The sequence below is a fragment of the Portunus trituberculatus genome, chromosome 21, assembly GCF_017591435.1.
Source record: "Portunus trituberculatus isolate SZX2019 chromosome 21, ASM1759143v1, whole genome shotgun sequence".
Taxonomy (NCBI): Eukaryota; Metazoa; Arthropoda; class Malacostraca; order Decapoda; family Portunidae; genus Portunus; species Portunus trituberculatus.
This window is the reverse complement of record NC_059275.1, coordinates 12276354-12296025: the sequence shown is the minus strand read 5'-3', so window position 1 is coordinate 12296025 and position 19672 is coordinate 12276354. Positions and strand designations below refer to the sequence as shown.

Below are 19672 nucleotides of genomic sequence, written 5' to 3'. Positions count from 1 at the left end.
GTTGTCTGCAAAGTCTTCGAGGTATCATAATACACACTTCAAAGAATATAGTTAGTCTGTCCTAGTTGTCTCTGGAGAGTCTTTTAAGGTATCATTATACACACTTCAAAGAATATAGTTGTTTCCTAACCTTCATTTTGGCTGCTCTCACTACATCCTTCTCACTCTTTGTCGATACTATTGGAATCAATTATATTGGCTCTCATCTTTTAAGATACATGCAACACATCAATCCCCCCATAAATATATGTATCAAAGATCTGTACAAGATGCTACAAACCCTCCTGCAAAGGTAAGTATATCTTAAGAACTGTCAGATATCTCCTTTAAAGAGTACCATCTAATTATCATACTATTTATTACAATGTTCATATGGTTCATATGCAGAAGGTGGATCAAGTACTGATTTGTTGTCGCCAATCAACAAGTCCTAACAAACATCAGATAATGCATGTGTATATACTTAAAATTTCATCCTAGTACTATCACAGTTTTGGGTATGATTAGACAGTGTTATGGACATAAAAGGGTTTATGATGGTCAGAAAATTGAAGAAGGGTTTATGATGGTCAGGAAATTAATGGCAAGACACATTATTTTAATCCCCCATATGAATATCTGAAGCTGTATAAATTGCCAAATAGTAGGCAGAATAAATGAGGCGTTGCATGACGGAGGGAGATAAGCACCACCATAGACGAAATTGAGTTATGTATAGCACTGTCTTTGCCAGAGTCTCAGCTTTCCAGCGGTACCAAACTTAGGAGTAAGTGCCAATGCCTTCATGGTCAAAAATCCCATAACATTAACTTTTCTCCGTACTGTAGCTCCATCCGTCATGCATCAACCCAGCCTTCACAAGGGGAGATAAGCGACAAGCCGAGTGACCAATCCCTTGCTGCGTAGTGTACCTCATAGCTCTACCTCGCCATTCACTGCCTGCCGTGCATCCCCAGCTGCCCGCGGCCCGCCACCAGCCAAGCCAGTCTACGCTATTGTCTCCGCAAGCCCCGTGATTATTAACTTTTTTGTGTTTTTATATAACATTGGTCAGCAGATACCGTGTGATGGCTTCTAACAGTGGTGAGGGGATTGCCGAAGGGGGCTTATTACGACGCAAAACAGACCCCAGCCCTAGTGAGTGGAAGAGAATTGTGGCGAAAACCAAACGGAACACTGGCCAGGAATACGTGAGCCGAGATACAGGGAAAGTCATAAAAAAGCGTGAGGTAGGGCCTGCATGCAAGGATGGTTGTTATGATAAGTTGGGCTTAGATAACATTAAGAAAATACATGAATCCTTTAGGTGTATTTCTTTTCCTTTTTTCATGTCTTCTACTTTACTTTTTCTCCTCTTAATCTCTCTTTTTCGATTTTGAAGATTTTTCTTATCGTGTTTTATTGTTATTTTGTATTTTGCTATGATGTGATTATGATTGTGTGGGTTTGGAGTCATGTTTCAAGCACTATAGTAGGATATTGATTGAATAAAATAAGGAGAAAAACGCGATCAAAGTTTTCGACATTTGGAATGCGATAGCTAAAAAAAAGATCAAGCTAGAGAGCTGAGATTGGTCTTAAATAAAAGCTTAGGATGTTTACTTTATGCATGGTATATTTTTTCAATAACTTATCATAGTTCTGAGATATAAACCGATGACCACATTTTTCGCCGATTTAACACTGTGAAAAACAGCTAAAAAATAATTTCACCGTTAATCCTTTTATATTATGGCAAGATGATGTGTTTGATTTTATGACAGACATAAAGTAGACATTCTAAGCTTTCTTTTAAGACCAAACCCAACTCTCTAGCTTGATCCGTTGCTGAGCTATCGCATTCCAAATGTCACAAAAATTTGACCCGCGTTTTTCTCCGTTTTTTGTTTTTAGCGCTTATCGCCCTATGTCACGCAACGCCTCAAATATGGAAATGCATCATGGTACTAAAGAAAGTTAGAATTTACATACTAGTATTAATACCAATATTAAATTCAATTCCTTTCTATACCCCACATGCTGAACTGATCCACAAATCACACCTACCTAGCCCATTTATCAGTGATTCATATTCTGTTTATGGTATGGCTAATTTATGAGTGTACCAATCTGCTGTCCTCATGAAAAGGCCAAGGCATGGCTTCTAGATCAGCTTGGCATACAGCACCTATAGCCACCACAGGCACATGCTGATTAATACGTGCTTCCTCACCGGCTTTCCTCAGAGCATTCCAAAGCCCTGAGCATACTTGATGGCCTTGTACAGACGATCCCTCAGTTTCTCTTTGCTCGAGTATTCCGGAAGAAGAAGAACATTGAAGCAGGTGTGAGCAGTTGGCAACCTGCAAAACAACAATAAAAATTGGTATTACTAATAGTAAAGGAAAACAATTCTTGTCCATTCTGCACTTCCTAGCTCTGTCTTGGTATTACTAATAGTGAAGAAAAACAATTCTTGTCCATTCTGCACTTCTAGCTCTGTCTTTTGCAGTTCCTGGAGCACCTCACTGATCATACTAGCTTTTAAGCTACCAAAGCTATTGCATCTGTGTCTCATTATCATGGAAACTTGTTTTTTTAAAAAGTGGTGTCTGAATTTCCTGCATTTGATCTTCCCTCTGTATAATAAATGAGAGGTTCCTGAACAAGATGTAACACCATATCTATACACAACCCTAACAATGAAGTAAAACCATTCATGAGACTCACATGAGTCAGTCACCTTCTAATCTACAAAGAGATGGATAATATATAATAAAAGTTCTATCCTCTACATCCTTTTCTTTTATCAAAACACTTCTGCACCTTCATAATGATATCCTCTGAACCGTTAGTCTCTGACATTAATTCCTAATCTCTGATGCACCATTGACAATCATATCTCTGTACCATACATGCTCTCTGGGCACCTGTACAGCTCACTGTCACACCTGTCACAGTCCGGGCCATGTCTTGCAATGATGAGCTTCAGTCTGGCCAGGCCCCCAACAGGCACCCTGGCCGATCCCGTGGTGAACTGCAAGAGACGTTTCTTGTCCTCGGTGGTCATGTCGTGCACCAGCTCCCAGAAGGCCTGCACGATGGGAGTCTCACTAGTGTAGCCACCGTCATACTCTGTTGACTTCATCAGCTCCATAAAGTCGTAGTGCTGTTGGAAAGTAGGTGCTCATCAGAGGTCCAAGAAAGACTAGAAATTTATACATGGGCATGAAATGTAGGGATGTTTTATGTGGGGACTGCCATGTGTAGGCCTGATGGCTTCTTGCAGCTCTCATCTAACATTAAGTTTTAGGCAAGTATTATTGAATGCTTTAAGTGATAACAAAGCTTTAAAGCATACTGATAGTGTCAATATGCTCTGCTCATCCCCTCAACCATTAGTAAATACTGTGCCACACAGCCTCACTATTGCAGCACTTCAAATCAATCAGTACATTCCTGAAAGATCAACACCATCCCTTAAAATGTCTTACTCTTTATTTCTCTTAGATTTATAAAGCATTAAGGAAGCCCAAACACAAAACAAAAAAAAAAAGGGTGTATCACATGAGCTTTCTGCACAAAACTACTGCTACAGCTATCTCAGGAGGTAATAAATCTGTCTAAAATATTTTCAATCTTGGGGACAACCAAATCATATTCAGAACAACACACAACATGAAGTAGAAAATAATGAACACTTCCTATGTTGTTGTCACCGTCACCACCACCACCACCACCTTCAGCACACCACCCACCTGGGAGCCACATATGAGCAGCTCCAGCTCCTCAGGCCTGAAGAGGTTGACTAGCGGTGAGTCATCAGTCACCATGTTGAAGCCCCGACGAAAGGCACGGAACTGCCGCTCCACCATCTTGTTGAGGAGGAAGTCAGCATACAACTCCACAAACTCCTGGTGATGGAACACAAGCTAAGTTACAGCAACATTACATCTATACAGAAATGAAAATCTTGGATATGAAAGGACAAAAAAAAGAAAATTTTGTTCATAAAGCTGAAAATAATATTCAAGATAAGAAAGCTACCTTCACAATGCAGATCTCTGGCACACCACTCTTATTTTCACTTTCATGAAGTGATATAAGTAATTCATATTTTGAACAAGATTTAAATCTAATATTCATACAATTAGACTACACTGCAGATTTTAGCTATTTCGATTTCATTCATTTGTCTATATTTTCACACATAATATATAGAAATTCTGTATCTAAACCAAGACAAATGGCTATTTTTCACAAGCACAAGGAAGGGAATGGATGGTGGTGCTGCTGGGACTCTGTGGGGAGACGAATGAAAGGATGATTGAAGCTGTAAAAGAGTTCCTGGAGAGAATGTGGTGTGCTAGATGCAGGAATTAGTGGTGTGAAAGATGGTGATTGTCCTCTTTGTTGTTTATGTTTTTTTTTTTTCTTATTTTCCCTACAGGCGCTGCTGATACAAAGGCCTGACTTAGAAGAAATTCTGTGTCACCTGTAGCATCAAGAGAGAGAGAGAGAGAGAGAGAGAGAGAGAGAGAGAGAGAAACTAACACTCAATTGGTCCTTTTTCTTCAATCTTTTTTTTTTTTTACCTTGGCTGGCACTCTTTCCTACAAAAAAAATTATAATATATATATATATATATATATATATATATATATATATATTCATGAACCAAAACCATTTTCTCCATGGGAATCAATGTAAAATAGATTAATCTATTCCTGGACTCCAGACTTGCATTTGAGAAAGCAACTAAGCACAAACCCTGCAGTCTCTGCAGCCAGTATCCTATATAAAACATTTTTGTGCATCTCTCAGCTGGAATAAACAAAGGATCGTCACTGCTATAGTAACAGCCTCTAACTGACAGCAAGATGGCATACAATGATCTCCCTGACGACATTATCATGCATCACTAGCTGTCCTGGGGGTGAAGTGCCTATGTGCTGTGATCAGCTGTGATGACAAATGTGAAGGCACAAACAAATGTCTTGTGAAATCTCATAACTCTCAAGACTTGCCATACCAGAAAAGCATCTTTGAAATCATTTTTTTTTTTTTTTCTAGTGTTCCACACTAACAATGAGCTTGAAGCACCACAGGAAGGGACAAAATTTTGGCGGTACACATGGGACACCTGGTGACCACATCACGGAACTAAACCAGCCGTGCAACTTGATTTTCTTGACATCATATTATTCTAAACAATCTGTGTACCATAAAAAAAAAATGACTAGGTTTTTTACCTCATCTGATTCCTAAATCGCATATTTTAAACAGGCATGAATCGAGAAATCCCTGTACACTTCATTCCAGGATGGTTATCTTAAGATACTCCATTTTCTTCATATTCCACAGACAGCTGTGGTTAGGGCACCATTCACAAAAACTGTCTGAGAGGCAACAATTGAGTATGTCTTTGGAGGAGTGATCCTTAACTGTTTAAAACCAAATTTGCTAGTGTATATATATAAACACATCAAGTTGGAATGACCCACAAAAAACACCAGTAAGCACAAGGAGTCCTTCATACATGTTTGCTGGCCTGGCTGACGAGAATGTTGTCCCCATCAGTCTTCAGGTCATGGGTGAGGCTGGTGCCAAACACGTCTTGGTATCCCACACGGAAGGTCTGCATGAACACCTCCTCTAAGTCATCACCCTCGTACTCCAGCAGCTCCACCAAACTCCGGTACAGCGTCTGAGGAGGGAGGGAAGGCAATGAAGGGAGTTTGGTTCTAGTATCTTCATCAGGCAAGGAAAAATCATGAATGGAGGGAACTCTTCTCTCTCTCTCTCTCTCTCTCTCTCTCTCTCTCTCTCTCTCTCTCTCTCTCTCTCTCTCTCTGTGACTAGCAAAAACAATACATAGATATTAAAAAAAAGGAATACACAGCGTAAATAAGTAACATCACACGAGAACAAAAGGCAAAAGAAAGAACTTAAACTAGAAAAATAAAAGTACTTGCTAACAAATTGAAGCAGACATAAGAACATAAATTTAAGGAAGCAGTAAGCACCAGGTCTACATGTGGCAGTCCATGTGAACTAAACTACCTAAATCCACCTATCGTCCTCATTCATAAATTCATCAAATCTTTTAGAGCTCTGTCTTGACTCAGTATTAACAATATGATTATTGAGTCCATTCCATTCATTAATCACTCTCGTTAGAGAATCAGTTCCTTCCCATTTCTTTCCTATACCTAAATTTCTCAAGCTTAAACACCATTTCTGTTTCTATTCCTACTACTGATCCTAAGAACCTTGCTCATGTCCCCTTTATTATAATGCCTACACCACTTAAATACTTCTATCAAGTCCAGTCTTAAACTACTGTACATCTTTCAAAGGAATGTAAATTTATTATCTTCAATCTTGCTTCATATGAAATATCCCTCATCCCATGTATCTTTTTAGATATTCTCCTTTGTAATGCTTTTGATAGACCTATATCCTTCCTATAATGTGGGGACAAGAACTCTACAGCATAATTTAGATGCGCAGTTTAATGTTACCTCGGAACTTCTACTTTGAACTGTCCTAAAATTTAATCCTAATACCCTATTTGCCTTATTTCTAGCCTCTATACATTGTTTTCTTAGACCAAAATCTGAATTAACTACAACTCCTAAATCTTTTTCATGTTCTGAACCTACCAGGGCCTCATAGTTTATTATGTACCTATTGTGTGGATTTCTTCTACCTATGCTCAATACTTTTTATTTGTTAATGTTAAACTGCATATGCTATCTATCTGTCCATTAATTCATCCCATTTAAATCTGCCTGCTAGGCGATGCCATACAAATCTAACCTAATCAATCTACCTATGTTTCTGTCATCCACAAATTTACTAATATCACTACTAATTCTACTACCCAGATCATTAATATTTATTAAAAATAACAATGGCCCTAAAACTGATCCTTGTGGCATCCCACTAATTACTTGGCCCCATTTGGAATTAGAGCCATATTATTAGAATTCTCTGTTGCCTATTACCTAACTATGACTTGATCCAGCCTAATATTTTTCCCTCTATCCCAAGCACCCTAACTTTTCTCAAGAGCATCTGATGTGGTACCATATCAAATGCTTTACTAAAATCTAGGTATACAATGTCATAACTATCACCATTATCTACCGCCTCATAAATTCTAAGATAAACTTAACAAGTTTGTAACGCACGACTTTCCCTTTGTAAAGCCGTGTTGAGAGTAATTAATCAACTTGTGTTTGTCTAGATGCTCTGTAATATTCTTAACAATTATTGGCTCAACTTATCTACAATTAAAGTTAAGCTGCCAGGTCTATAATTACACATTAGAGCTTTACCTCTCTTCTTAAATATGGGAACAATAGCTAACCTGATTTTAGTGACATCCTAAAGATCGATGCTAATGGCTCACTGACGACCTTGCATTCCTTAAGTACTCTTGGATATATTTCATTAGGTCCAGATGACTTGAATATTTTTAGCCTATATCTCATATTCCACGATTTCCTTAATTATGGAAATATCTGTCAGCTTCTCACTCTCTCCTGCTCTAAAAATCTGTTCACTACCTGGAATTTCCTGCATGTTTTCCGGAGTAGAAACAGTTAAAAAAATACTAATTCATAATTCTACTAATCTCCTCCCCAGAACTAACCAGCTCCCTGTTAGCTGCTTTTAAAGGATTTATTTCTTCTCTATTTTTTCATTCTATATACCTAAAAAAATCCCTTGGGATCCATCTTTGCCTGGCTGGCTACCTTCAACTCATAATTGCTTTAGTTTTCCTTGTTAACCTCCTAACTCTTCTAATTTGTTATATTGTGGCCTTAAAGCCTCATCTCCTGTCTTTAATCTCTTATATATATATATATATATATATATATATATATATATATATATATATATATATATATATATATATATATATATATATATATATATATATATATATATATATATATATATATATATATATATATATATATATATATATATATATATATATATATATATATATATATATATTTCTCTTCCATCCTATATAGTGTTTTAATCTATCTGTCATCCACTTTGGGTCATTCTTGTGTGATCTTATTGTTTTAGATGGGATGTTAGCAACTTGGCTTGTATGTAATCTATCAACAAAATATTTATACACCTTAACAACATTTACCTGTCCTGGTCCCCTCCTATCAACACTTTCAATCTCCCTCAGCCTCACATCCCCCATCTCAGTATGACCTGACCTAACCCTGCACCTCACTTAACACTCTCTCATCCCTCTGTTTATCATTTCTCCCCTCTGCCTGTTCTTCACACACATCCCCCACCTCTCACACTCAGCCTTCTCTCTCTCACCTCTATTCTGGGCCTTACCTGACCTTCCCTCTCTGCCCATTGCCAGTCAACTCCCTGGAGATACCTTTTTAATTCCTTAAAAACTACTCTCCTAACATCACGTACTTTCTTGGTGTTTTTGCTTTTAAAAGCTTCACACTATTTCATTTTATAACTAATTTCACTGTGGTCACTGTTACCTAGCTGGTCACCAACAGCTACCAATGCAACTGCTTCCTTCCTATTAGTCAGAATTACATCTAGAATATTATTTCCCTGTATGGATTCCAGTGCAACTGCTTCCTTCCTATTAGTCAGAATTACATCTAGAATATTATTTCCCTGTATGGATTCTAAAATTTCCAGTTTTAAAAAGTATCCTGAATGACCTTAAGAAATTCTTCTGCTTCAATGTTGCTCCAATCAATATTCCTATAATTGAAATCAAGCACCACATATGCCTGACTGTACCTGGCTGCTCTATTCATTTCCTCCCATAGTGTGGAGTTGATTTAATTTGTACCATTCAGTGGCCTGCACACTAAACCCATTACTATTGATTATGATCCACCCATAAGGACTCTGTTTTGCTATCTGTCTTATTTCTATTGATAATGCAACATTGCAATGTGTCCCTATTGAATAGCACTGCACCTCGTCCCTTCCTGTTCTCCCTCTCCTTATGGAATAGTGTATAACAATCAATTTCAACCTCCAGAATACTTTCATCTGAAACATCAATTTAGTAAGAAGAGACTTTGTTGCAAAGGTGTATTGCACTTGGTCAACAATTATTATTATTAATACTGCTACTACCACTACTATGTTAGCATACAGGATTCCTCACCGTGTTCCAGTCCCGCAGGTCATGGAAGGAGCCTGGTTTGCTGCACAACTTCTTGTACATGACAGGTGGAAAGTGCACGTCCAGGATCACGTTGTTGTAGATGGCCAGACCCAGCACGATGCCCACCAGTGTGAACTGTGCATCATTCTCAAAGCAGTTTGGGTTGAACCAGAAGGTGCGACTCTCATTGTTGAAGCAAAACATGGCTGGGGATAAAAACACATGGATGTTTCAGTGTTCACAGTGACATGATATCTCTTACTAGTAAACAAAGAAAGCATGAAGAAGCTCTTACAATACAGTAAACCCTCGATATAACAGACGATATGGGGACAGGGGTCTGTCGTTATATCTGAAGATCCATTATAAGTGAGGATCAGTTACATCCGATGGAAATACCAGACAGATCCTTTATATCCCAAAGTTTGTCTGGTACTTATACCCGTCTCTGCCCCACTCCCATGGCATGCCACGTTAAGTTCCTGCAACATGTTATGGAACGACGCCGTCGCTATAACGGATGAAAATCCGTTCCAGCTGGGATTTTTTGTCCATTATATCCGATATCCAGCATATCAAGATCCGTTATATCGAGGGCTTACTGTACGTAACACTGATTGCACTCCATTACCAGGATATTTTTTTAAACACTCTATTTTCTTAATTTTCCACAAACAACTGTGGTTATGGCAGCAATCACACACACTGTCTTGAGAGACAACACTGAGTATGTCTACGGAGAAATGAACTTCAACTGTGTTTAAAACTAAATTTGCTAGTGCATATATTTAGGCACATAAAGATTTGTACTCTAAATTTTCTATTTCATGGTTTTGTTTACACATTTACTAAATAATTCTTTCATTACATAGTATTAAAGTCTTTATCCTTATCCTCCTTGAAAGACAAGCCTGCCAGTGGGAGAAAGCATGAACCATATGCTAATAAAGTCTATTCAAGATTACAACCTGTCACTTCCCACAATGTAAAGTGAGAGTCTAAAAAACAGACATGTTTTGTTGTACTGCAATACTTTCATGAATTATGTAAGCAAATAATTCACATAAAAATCTTGTATCATAACTCAATACAATAAATTCACTACAGTAATGTTTTAATCTAGCACAAGCAAATACGAGCAAGCAACATCTCTGTTTCAACGCCATCTCACCATAATCTGGGTTGAAGATCTGCTCCACAATCAACTGGAAAAACTCTTTACTCAAGCCTCCCTCATCAATGCCCTGCTCCCCCTCAAACTCCACCACCATCTGCTTCTTCAGGTCTCCAGGATTGTCCAGTGCCACCATCTCCAGCTGCAAAGTAATGATGATGTAATGGTGTGCTCTGAAGACATCCTTACTTTGACACTAAAGGGCTTAGAGTCACTAGACAAGTAAGAAGACAAGGGTTGTTGTCTACTACTCAGTATAACAACAAAGTAAAAAAATTTTAAAAAGACTAAAGAAAAATGCAACCCCAGGGAATTACTAGAATATGGGCTGTTGTGGACATAAGAAAACATTGAAAGAAAAATTAAATGTGAGGAAAAGAATACATGAAGCAAATGATGCTGAAACAAGCAAAAAACACAAACTGAATAAAGTAGCCATACTAAACTGATTCTATTCCACTGTCTTTCGTTGATAACTCTTATTGATACAGAAAGAATGTTTCAAACGTCACTATTTCATAGCAAGCAAATACCGACCACTACAATGGAAACTGTTACTTTCACCCTCAAAGATGACTTTACTCCTGTCAAAAAAAAGAAAGACAAACACACAGATAAAGAGGAGTAGTACAGCCTTAACCACACAATTTCTTCTACGCAACCTCATTTCAAGTGAAGTAGAAATTAAAACTATTAATCTCCACATCAGAGCAACAATTTTTAGTTCAAGCTTTCATTTCAGAGCTCAGAGAAAACAAAGTAAGTAATATTAGCTTCAATTATTCTTCATAGAAAAAGTTGTACACAATGACCAACTTGTCCTCTTACTCAATAACATACCCAAAATTCACTTCTTAGTTCTCTTGTCCCTTCCTCTTTTGTCACCAATATACCTCCTTATCACATCACTAACTTACAACATATAAATTAAAAAGAACATGTATTCAAGTCAACTAGACACAAAATACTAATAATACTCAAAAAACATCTTCCTCACATAATTTATCTACCACAAACATCAAACACCAGCCAGAGGGAGAGCACATCCCACAACTCTCTACAACTTACCTCCACCAGGGCATCGTCAATGATATGGTCTCGCCGCACCCTCAGCTTCAGGTAGGGGTTAGCTGCCATACCCTCAATCACCTGCTGGTATATGCTCATGCGGCGCTCTGAGTACATGCGTATCCTGTTGTCATAGTAGAGGCCCAGTGCCTTGGTGGCTGGTGTCAGGATGAAGGGGTAGTGGAGGAAGCTGAACTTGTCACTGCTGCCCGCCTTGTATAGTGCAAAGTCCCGATCCATCTCCAGCTGGTCACTCAAGAAGTCGTCATAGAATTCAGACAGGGGCACAAGGGGTGTTCGGGCATCCAAGACGTGTATGCCTAGCAGCGAGCCTAAGGAGTCTTTGGGTGGGGGACGGGCAGCCCAGTCTTTGCCTACACTACTGAAGGGATCCTCATGGGTAGATGACTCCAGGGTGGGATCCTCTGCTGGCAGGTCCCGTAGGAGAGGGGTGTCCATCTTACCGCCAAGGATGCTGGCGTAGAAGAGAAGCTTCATGACTTGTGTGGCAGAAGTGATGGCTTCCTCATCATTGATGGTGAAGTCCTGTATAAACTCAGTGGTGAGGAGGCGGATGGTGATGAGCTGGTGAAGGCTCTCCAACAGACGGTGCAGGCGGGGAGCCTCCCAGGAGGCCAGGTGGCGGGTGAGGTGTGCTTGATCCCTCTCGGGTAGCTGGCCAATGGTGCGGCACAGGCTGGGCATCACGCCCTCAATGAAGTCGGTGGTGTTGAGTGCTGGACTCTCCAACAGGATGATAAAGATATTGATGTTGTTGGGTATGGCAGCAAAGGCATCCTTATACACACGCAGCTGGATACCCAGAGAGTCCGATAGGAGCTGCACCACCGCATTGGTCAGGGTGCTGCTGAATTCCGCCTCAGGGCATTCAAACAGTGCCGCGTATGCCCGTCGCACCTCACTGACATCTAAGGCAGTTGAATTTGGAGTAGTGACAAAATCTTTACATGGCTCTTTGGTGTCTCCCTCAGGGGTCGCCTCAGCAGACGCGCTACTTCCCCCTCACGAGCAGTGTCCTCGGCACTGTCCAGATCCTTGTCCAGGTCTCCCTCCTGTGCTCGGATCTCCTCCTTGCTCTGGGTATCCCCATTGTCTTTACTTTTGTTCCTAACTAGCAATTCACTCTTTTTCTCTACAGGTTCAGATCTCTGTATAAAGCTGTGTCTGAGGGCAATTTCATTTGAAAATACTGCCCACAACAATCGTCTAAGTTTAGCGTAATTGTTAGAACTGCGACACTCAGCTATAGTGTGGACGAGCGTCTCTTCGGTGAGGCCCGTGGCCGTGTTCAGACCATCCACCAGGGGGGAGAGAGGGGGTAGGGCAGAACTGGGGGTGGACACACTGGCCATGTTGACATCCTGCACCAGGGAACATGTGGCAGTGTTTCCTGAGGCAGAGCTGTGGCCCTTCCCAGACACAGAGGAAGCAACACCTGACTCCAGTGTCAGGGACTGACTAGCCCGGCGAACCTTGGCACCTACCACCTCACACAGTCTGGCACGGGCAGCACATAGTTGGAGTGCCTTCCCAGCTGCCTCATTACTTGTCAGGGTACCAACCTGCAACACAGGGAGATTGACACTCAAGAGAGTACTTGTTTCATCACAACTGTGATAAGCAAACAGCAGAGTAGCAATGCTAAAAATATCATGCATCAGTGGTGTATAAGTACTCTGAGGTGTCTTGTCAGGCTGGGAGCAAGACAACTGAGTGTGAGAGAGGACATTAACATCACAATCACCTGTTCTTACCTGGTATGTATACAAGTTGACACACTTTGTTAGAAACAACAATAACTTGCTTTATTCCCACTGGCACCATTATCTGATTGATGCAAAGAATTCTTCCTAATACACCAAAACACCTATATCATGATACAGATACATTGCTGCCAACTCTCATTAACCCATTCTACACACTAGACATGGGTACAAAAGACTGACTCTCTTACCTGTCCCACATTCAAAACACACCTGCTTAAGCTTTTTACACAGGCTTCATCACCCCATGGCAGTCACTTGTGTACTTACCTTGCCAGAGGAGGCACAGTTGGGGTTATCACAGTGAGCATTACCACATCCAACAGTCAGCTGGAAGTAGTATTTTTCTATGAGTTGGGCAGCTGCTCGCTTCATGTCCGTGTCTTGTGGGTGTGGCCAAGAGGACCCTGCCTGCTCTGGTTGCACTCCAGCCTCTTCCTCATTACCTATAGTCTCATTACTGTGAAAAAAATGAGTATCCACATTATTTTCTTATTGTTTCCTCCTCCCCTTCCTCATACTTAATAATATCTTGCATCGACGAGTTTTCTCTAAGTTTCGAATGCTAATTTTCACAAATTCATTTTTTAGATATTTTCCTGGTACATACTACAAGGTAAATTTTGAAACATCCTAACTCAAGACTCAATAAAAAGACCATTAACAGGAAAGAAAATAAGACTAATAAAACCATTCTTTTCTTCACCAAGGATGGCAATGCTTTACATCCATGGGTACAATTCTACTACCTCATATACTCAATCCAATGACTAGTAATAGATACTGAGAAGAGATCATTAACCAGTCTTGTAAACATGTGAAAGAAGAAAAGAACACGCGGGCAGGACAATCAAAACTTCACTCAAGTCCAGTATTCTTCAGTGAAGTAAAATCTAGTATCCAATCTGCTTTGCTTTTTCTCTCTCTCTCTCTCTCTCTCTCTCTCTCTCTCTCTCTCTCTCTCTCTCTCTATGTGTCTATTAATAAATACACACATAATTGCACTAAGTGTCTGCCATCACAATGGGGAGGTGTCAACTGCTTCTTTCCCCCTGGGCCTTAATCTCAACCTGCCCTAACAATGTCACACTAGGGGTAGCAAACCATTGATTACTGAAAACAGCTCTCAAGTAACCACTAAACTCTGTATGGTAAAGATGCATAGATATTTTGAAAAGACTAGAAGAGTTAATAGTAGTAAGGAGTCTACATTAACTGAATGAACAAGTGAACAAATAGAGATCTGGAGAAAGAACAACAGCAGTATACTACAGCTAAATGTGGTAACCAAGACAACAATGTAGCCAGCAAACAAGTGATTCAGGGTGGATAACACACCACAGACTCACTGGCCTATAACACAGATGAACTCATGACCTAGTACCACACACACCCTCCATCTTCTCCCTAATGTGACACACACACACACACACACACACACACACACACACACACACACACACACACACACACACACACACACACACACACTAAAATAAGACCTAGATTGGAATATGCAGGAGTTGTGTGGACTCCCCATAAAAAGAAACACATAAGAAAATTAGAGACTACAAAAAATGGCTACAAGAATGGTTCCAGAATTTAAAGGGATGACATATGAGGAGAGACTAAAGGCTATGGATCTACCAACCTTGGAGCAGAGAAGAGAGAGAGGGGATCTGATACAAGTTTATAAATTGATTAACGGAATGGATGAAGTGGATAATGAGAAACTGATCCTGAGAGAAGAATATGACTTTAGAAGCACAAGATCGCATAGTAAGAAACTAAGGAAGGGACGATGTCTGAGAGATGTTAAAAATTTAGTTTCCATAAAGATGTGTTGAGACTTGGAACAGTTTGAGTGAGGAAGTGGTGTCAGCAAAGAGTGTACGAGTACATAGTTTTAAAGAAAAATTGGATAAGTGATGACACGAGCATAAACCCCAGGCCCTGTAAAACTACAACTAGGTAAATACACACACACACACACACACACACACACACACACACACACACACACACACACACACACACACACACACATTAACAAGATATTTTGGAAAATATATAACATGCTCCAAAATAATGGCCTTGCATTCCACTACCTAGATGAAGGAATGATGAAGAAGATATTATGCACCTTAATAAGACCCCAGTTAGAATATGCAGCTTGCGTCTGGTCACCGCATATGAAGAAAAATGTGAAGAAGGTTGAAAGGGTACAGAGGCTGGCAACAAGGATGGTACCAGGACTCAGGGAGTTAGACTATGAGGAAAGACTGAGGAAGCTGGGGCTGACCACACTAGAAGAGAGAAGAACAAGAGGAGACATGATAACTATGTATAAATTGGTGAACAAGATTGACATACTGGACAGAGAATTGATAAAGGTGACCGCAAGTAATTACCTCCGAGGACATGGAAAAAAAACTAATAAAGGACATGTCTAAATGATGTGAGAAAGTACAGTTTCCCGCATCGTAGTATTGATAAGTGGAATAAACTGAGCAGTTATGTCGTTGACGCGGTGTGTGTCAATCAGATGAAAGAGAGATATGACAGGAGTGGACAAGGAGACAGGACACAGAGAGCTTAGCTCAGGCCCTGTAATACATAAATAGGTAAATACAAATAAGTAAATACACACACACACACACACACACACACACACACACACACACACACACACACACACACACAGAGGAAGGAAGAGAAAGACCTGAGAGTGATTATACAAGGCCTTCACCAGTCTGGGCATCAGTTCCACAAGGCTCAGTTCTGGGTCCAGTCCTGTGGAACATCTACATTGATGACCTCCTCCAGCAGCTGTCATCTGTGGCTGCATTTGCTGATGACTGCACTCTTTCCCGCTCTTACTGCCGCCTAGACAGTCAGCGGGCTGTCACTGAGCTGAACAGGCAGCTCAGAATGGTGGAGCAGTGGGGAGAGGTGTTTCAAGTTAACTTCACTCCTGAGATGACGCAGGTGATGGTCATCTCGCGGTCTCCGGGCGCCTCACACACAGTCTGAGGAGAGTTGCACTTTGAGGCAAGTGCCTGCCACTCCAGGATTACATCAAGATCCTGGCGTGTGCGTGGACCGCAGCCTGCGCTTCAACCATCACATCGTTGGCATTGCCCACCAGACCTCTCTCCGAGTCTCTGCCCTGCACAGGATGGCAGACACCCTCGACCCACACGGCACCCTCCCTCTGTACAAGGCGCAGATACGCCCATATATGGAGTATGGTGCCTTGTCTCGGATGTCGAGTGCCGCCGTCCACATGCAGAGATTGGATGCTGTACAGCAGTGAGCCCTGAGACTTGTAACCACCGAGGAAGAAGAGCAGCACCCAGCACCACTGACATCACTGGAACACCACCGAGATGTATCGGCACTAATAGTCTGCCACAAGACTCAAGTGCAGAGAGTCTCCCACCCCAACCCTCTGAGGCTACAGCCATACACAGCACAGAGGTGCACCAGAGATGCAGCACGCAGTGACAAGCTATAGTCCTGCTCCTCCAACAATGTGGATTGGGTGCGGCTGTGTTGGGGAATTCCCGCTGTACAGTGGTGAAGCATGTCTCATAGCCAGTGATGCAGCAGAGTTCTAATATTAGTAAAACTTTTGCAAATATGGTCAGCAAATATACATACGCATTTAACCTTAGTATTACAACGTATGAGAGAACAGTAAACTTATTATTGATAATATATTCATAAGCCTGGCAAGAAACGTGGCATACATATTTTACAGTGTTGCTAAAAAAAGAATAATATATTTATAAAGAGGTTTCTTTGCAGTTTGGGATGGGTAAATAGTTCCATAGTTATAATTAGATTATATCGTGAAGGAAAGTACTTTAAAATAAGCTGACATAAGTAAGAAAAAAACTACATTCAAATCCTTACGGCAGCAACACCAATCACGCCCGCCATCCATACAGGTGATGGGAGGTCAACTGCGGTGTCCTTGACCAGGAATAAAGAGAAGGGGAGGAAGAGGGAGGGGTAAGAGAGAGGGAGGAAGAGGGAGAGAGGGGGGGTAGCCAACGAGGGATTAAAGGTATGGCAGCGCTGTCCTCCCGCTATTTCCCATGGGGGCCGCACCCAATCCACATTCTTAGACGAGCAGGACTATAGTGCAGGTGCCCTGATCTCGCTCAAGCCAACACCAGCGCATCTACACAGCCAGGACCTCAAGGCTGTTGAACATTTTCATGGCAGCCACTCCCCATGTGAGAAGCATGACCACACAACAAGTGAAAGTGGCAGCCCACAAGTGGTGAGGCAGGCACCCGTCACAAATGGTGTTGCAGTAATACTTTTAATGCAGCAATGTAAGGTTATGTAAAGAAATTATTTTGTATTTGAGTGTATTTTTCATGTATAATGTTTTAATGTATATTATACTATATGTATTATTCTCAAAAATACTACTACTATAGGCTTTTGGAATAACTCCATATTCAACGTGGGGTTTTAAGCCTCGTTCTTTATATATGTTTTTGTTTAAATAAAAAACTAAAGAAAAAAAGACACCCTGACTGAAGAAAGACACATTTACTTCAATATATAAGACACTAACAAATATCAGGGTGGCATTTAATTACATAGATAAGAGTATGATGTAAAAAATCATAACCACAATGATAACAACCAGACTTGAATGTGCAGCATTGCTGTGATCTACACATGCAAAAGGATATCAAGAAATTAGAAAGAATCCAAGGACAGCTACAAAGATGGTGCCTAAGAAGAGTGAAGAAAATGGGACTACCATCTTTGAAGGATAGATGGAGAGAAGAGATCTAATAACAATGTATGAGATAGTAAACCGTCAGACGAGAGGACATTCCAAGATCATGAAAAGTCAATGTTTGAGAACATTAAAAAGTTAAGTTTTCCACCAGCTGTTCTCTACATTCCCTCAGTGTCCATCCTGACACTCCATCAGGCCACATTGTTTTTCTGACATCCAACTTCTCTAATAATTAGATAATTTTTTGTTTTTGCACCATAACGTTCCTTAACCCTTCCTGCATCATTCCATCGTTTAGTTCTATGAAAATCTCCTTCTACATTAAATACTGATCAAAAGCTGTCATTCATAAGTTAACTCACTTCTTCCATTGTTTCATATATCCTATTTCCTTTAATTAACTTATTGATGGTCTCTCTGTTCATCATATTTCCTTTTATATACCTGTAAAAGAGCTTGGGTTCCTCTTCTCTTTACTACATCCCTTTCAAACTTTCTCTCCTCCTTCTTTCTTATTCTAACATATTTCTTTTATACCTCTTCATATTGTTTCCTATTGTCTTCATTTTGTTGCTTCTTTAATTTCTTCCAAACCACATCCTTACTCTTCTTAACTATCCCACATCCAGCATTATACCACATATGTTTGCTCTTCTATATTCATTTACTCTGTATATGGGAACATACCTCTTCACCCTCTCATTGTACTTTTCTAGGAATATTTCATATTTCTGTTGCACTGTTTTGTCCTGCATGATTTCTTTCCAATTAATACTACCAAAGCTTTTACTTAATCCTTCAAAATTTGTCTTGGCATAAATGAATTTTCCTATTTGTGACCCTCTTTACACTTCAATATTTCCCAATCCTCTGATTCAATTTCTAAAACTATATGATCACCTTTTCCATTGGCTATGATACTTAATGATTGGACCAGGCTTTTTTTTTTTTTTTTTTTTTTTTTTTTTGTGAATACCAGGTCAAGCACAGATGGTTTTTCTTGTATAGTCCTTCCCCCATTGGTGCACTGCATTTACTTACCATAGCCAGTGCAGCACTTCTTTGCCCCCACTGTCCAGTGTAACCATTTAGTTCCATCTCTTCCCAATTTACATTTTTGCAGTTAAGGTTCTCCCCACAAGTAGTACTTTCCTGTCCTTCCTCAACATATTGTCCAAGTATTTTAGCACTTCTTTTCTAATTTCCGTGTGCTTATTCAGCCTCTATGTATTAGTCCTCGGTGGCATATATATTACCATGATTCTCCTCTTCCCCTGCCACTGGTTCTAATTGTTATACTTAAAACCTTTGCCAACCCATCTCCATATTGTACTTCAACACATATATCATCTTGAGCCATTATCAGTACTTCTCCTCATGATTTTCTCCTACCTCTCCTCCAAACATCATATCCCTGTCCTTTAAAATCTAATTGGACGTGTATGTGTGTGTGTGTGTGTGTGTGTGTGTGTGTGTGTGTGTGTGTGTGTGTGTGTGTGTGTGTGTGTGTGTGTGTAATTCACCACGGTCGTCTGCTGGTCACCCAGCCAGTCTTCCCCATTACGGAGCGAGCTCAGAGCTCATAGACCGATCTTCGTGTAGGACTGAGACCACAACACAATCCACACACCAGGAAAGCGAGGCCACAACCCCTCGAGTTACATCCCGTACCTATTTACTGCTAGGTGAACAGGGGCCACACATTAAGA

At 40.4% G+C, this 19672-nt stretch overlaps 1 protein-coding gene and 1 long non-coding RNA gene across 3 annotated transcripts in view; one reads left to right on the top strand and one right to left on the bottom strand.

Moving 5' to 3' along the window:
- The window catches only part of LOC123507239, a 280074-nt gene extending 278108 nt beyond the window's left edge, over window positions 1-1966 (top strand). For both annotated transcript variants that reach the window (XR_006675629.1, XR_006675628.1), the window contains one exon: window positions 828-1966. This is a non-coding gene — a long non-coding RNA (uncharacterized LOC123507239). The remainder of the gene's footprint in view (window positions 1-827) is intronic.
- The window catches only part of LOC123507236 (ubiquitin-protein ligase E3A-like), a 29259-nt gene that overhangs the window by 3273 nt on the left and 6314 nt on the right, over window positions 1-19672 (bottom strand). The window contains 9 exon segments of the mRNA XM_045259977.1: window positions 2213-2342; window positions 2931-3148; window positions 3738-3893; window positions 5519-5686; window positions 9170-9375; window positions 10341-10485; window positions 11412-12437; window positions 12440-12994; window positions 13466-13655. Coding sequence (XP_045115912.1) covers window positions 2222-2342; window positions 2931-3148; window positions 3738-3893; window positions 5519-5686; window positions 9170-9375; window positions 10341-10485; window positions 11412-12437; window positions 12440-12994; window positions 13466-13655 — 2785 coding nt within the window. The 3' untranslated portion in view covers window positions 2213-2221.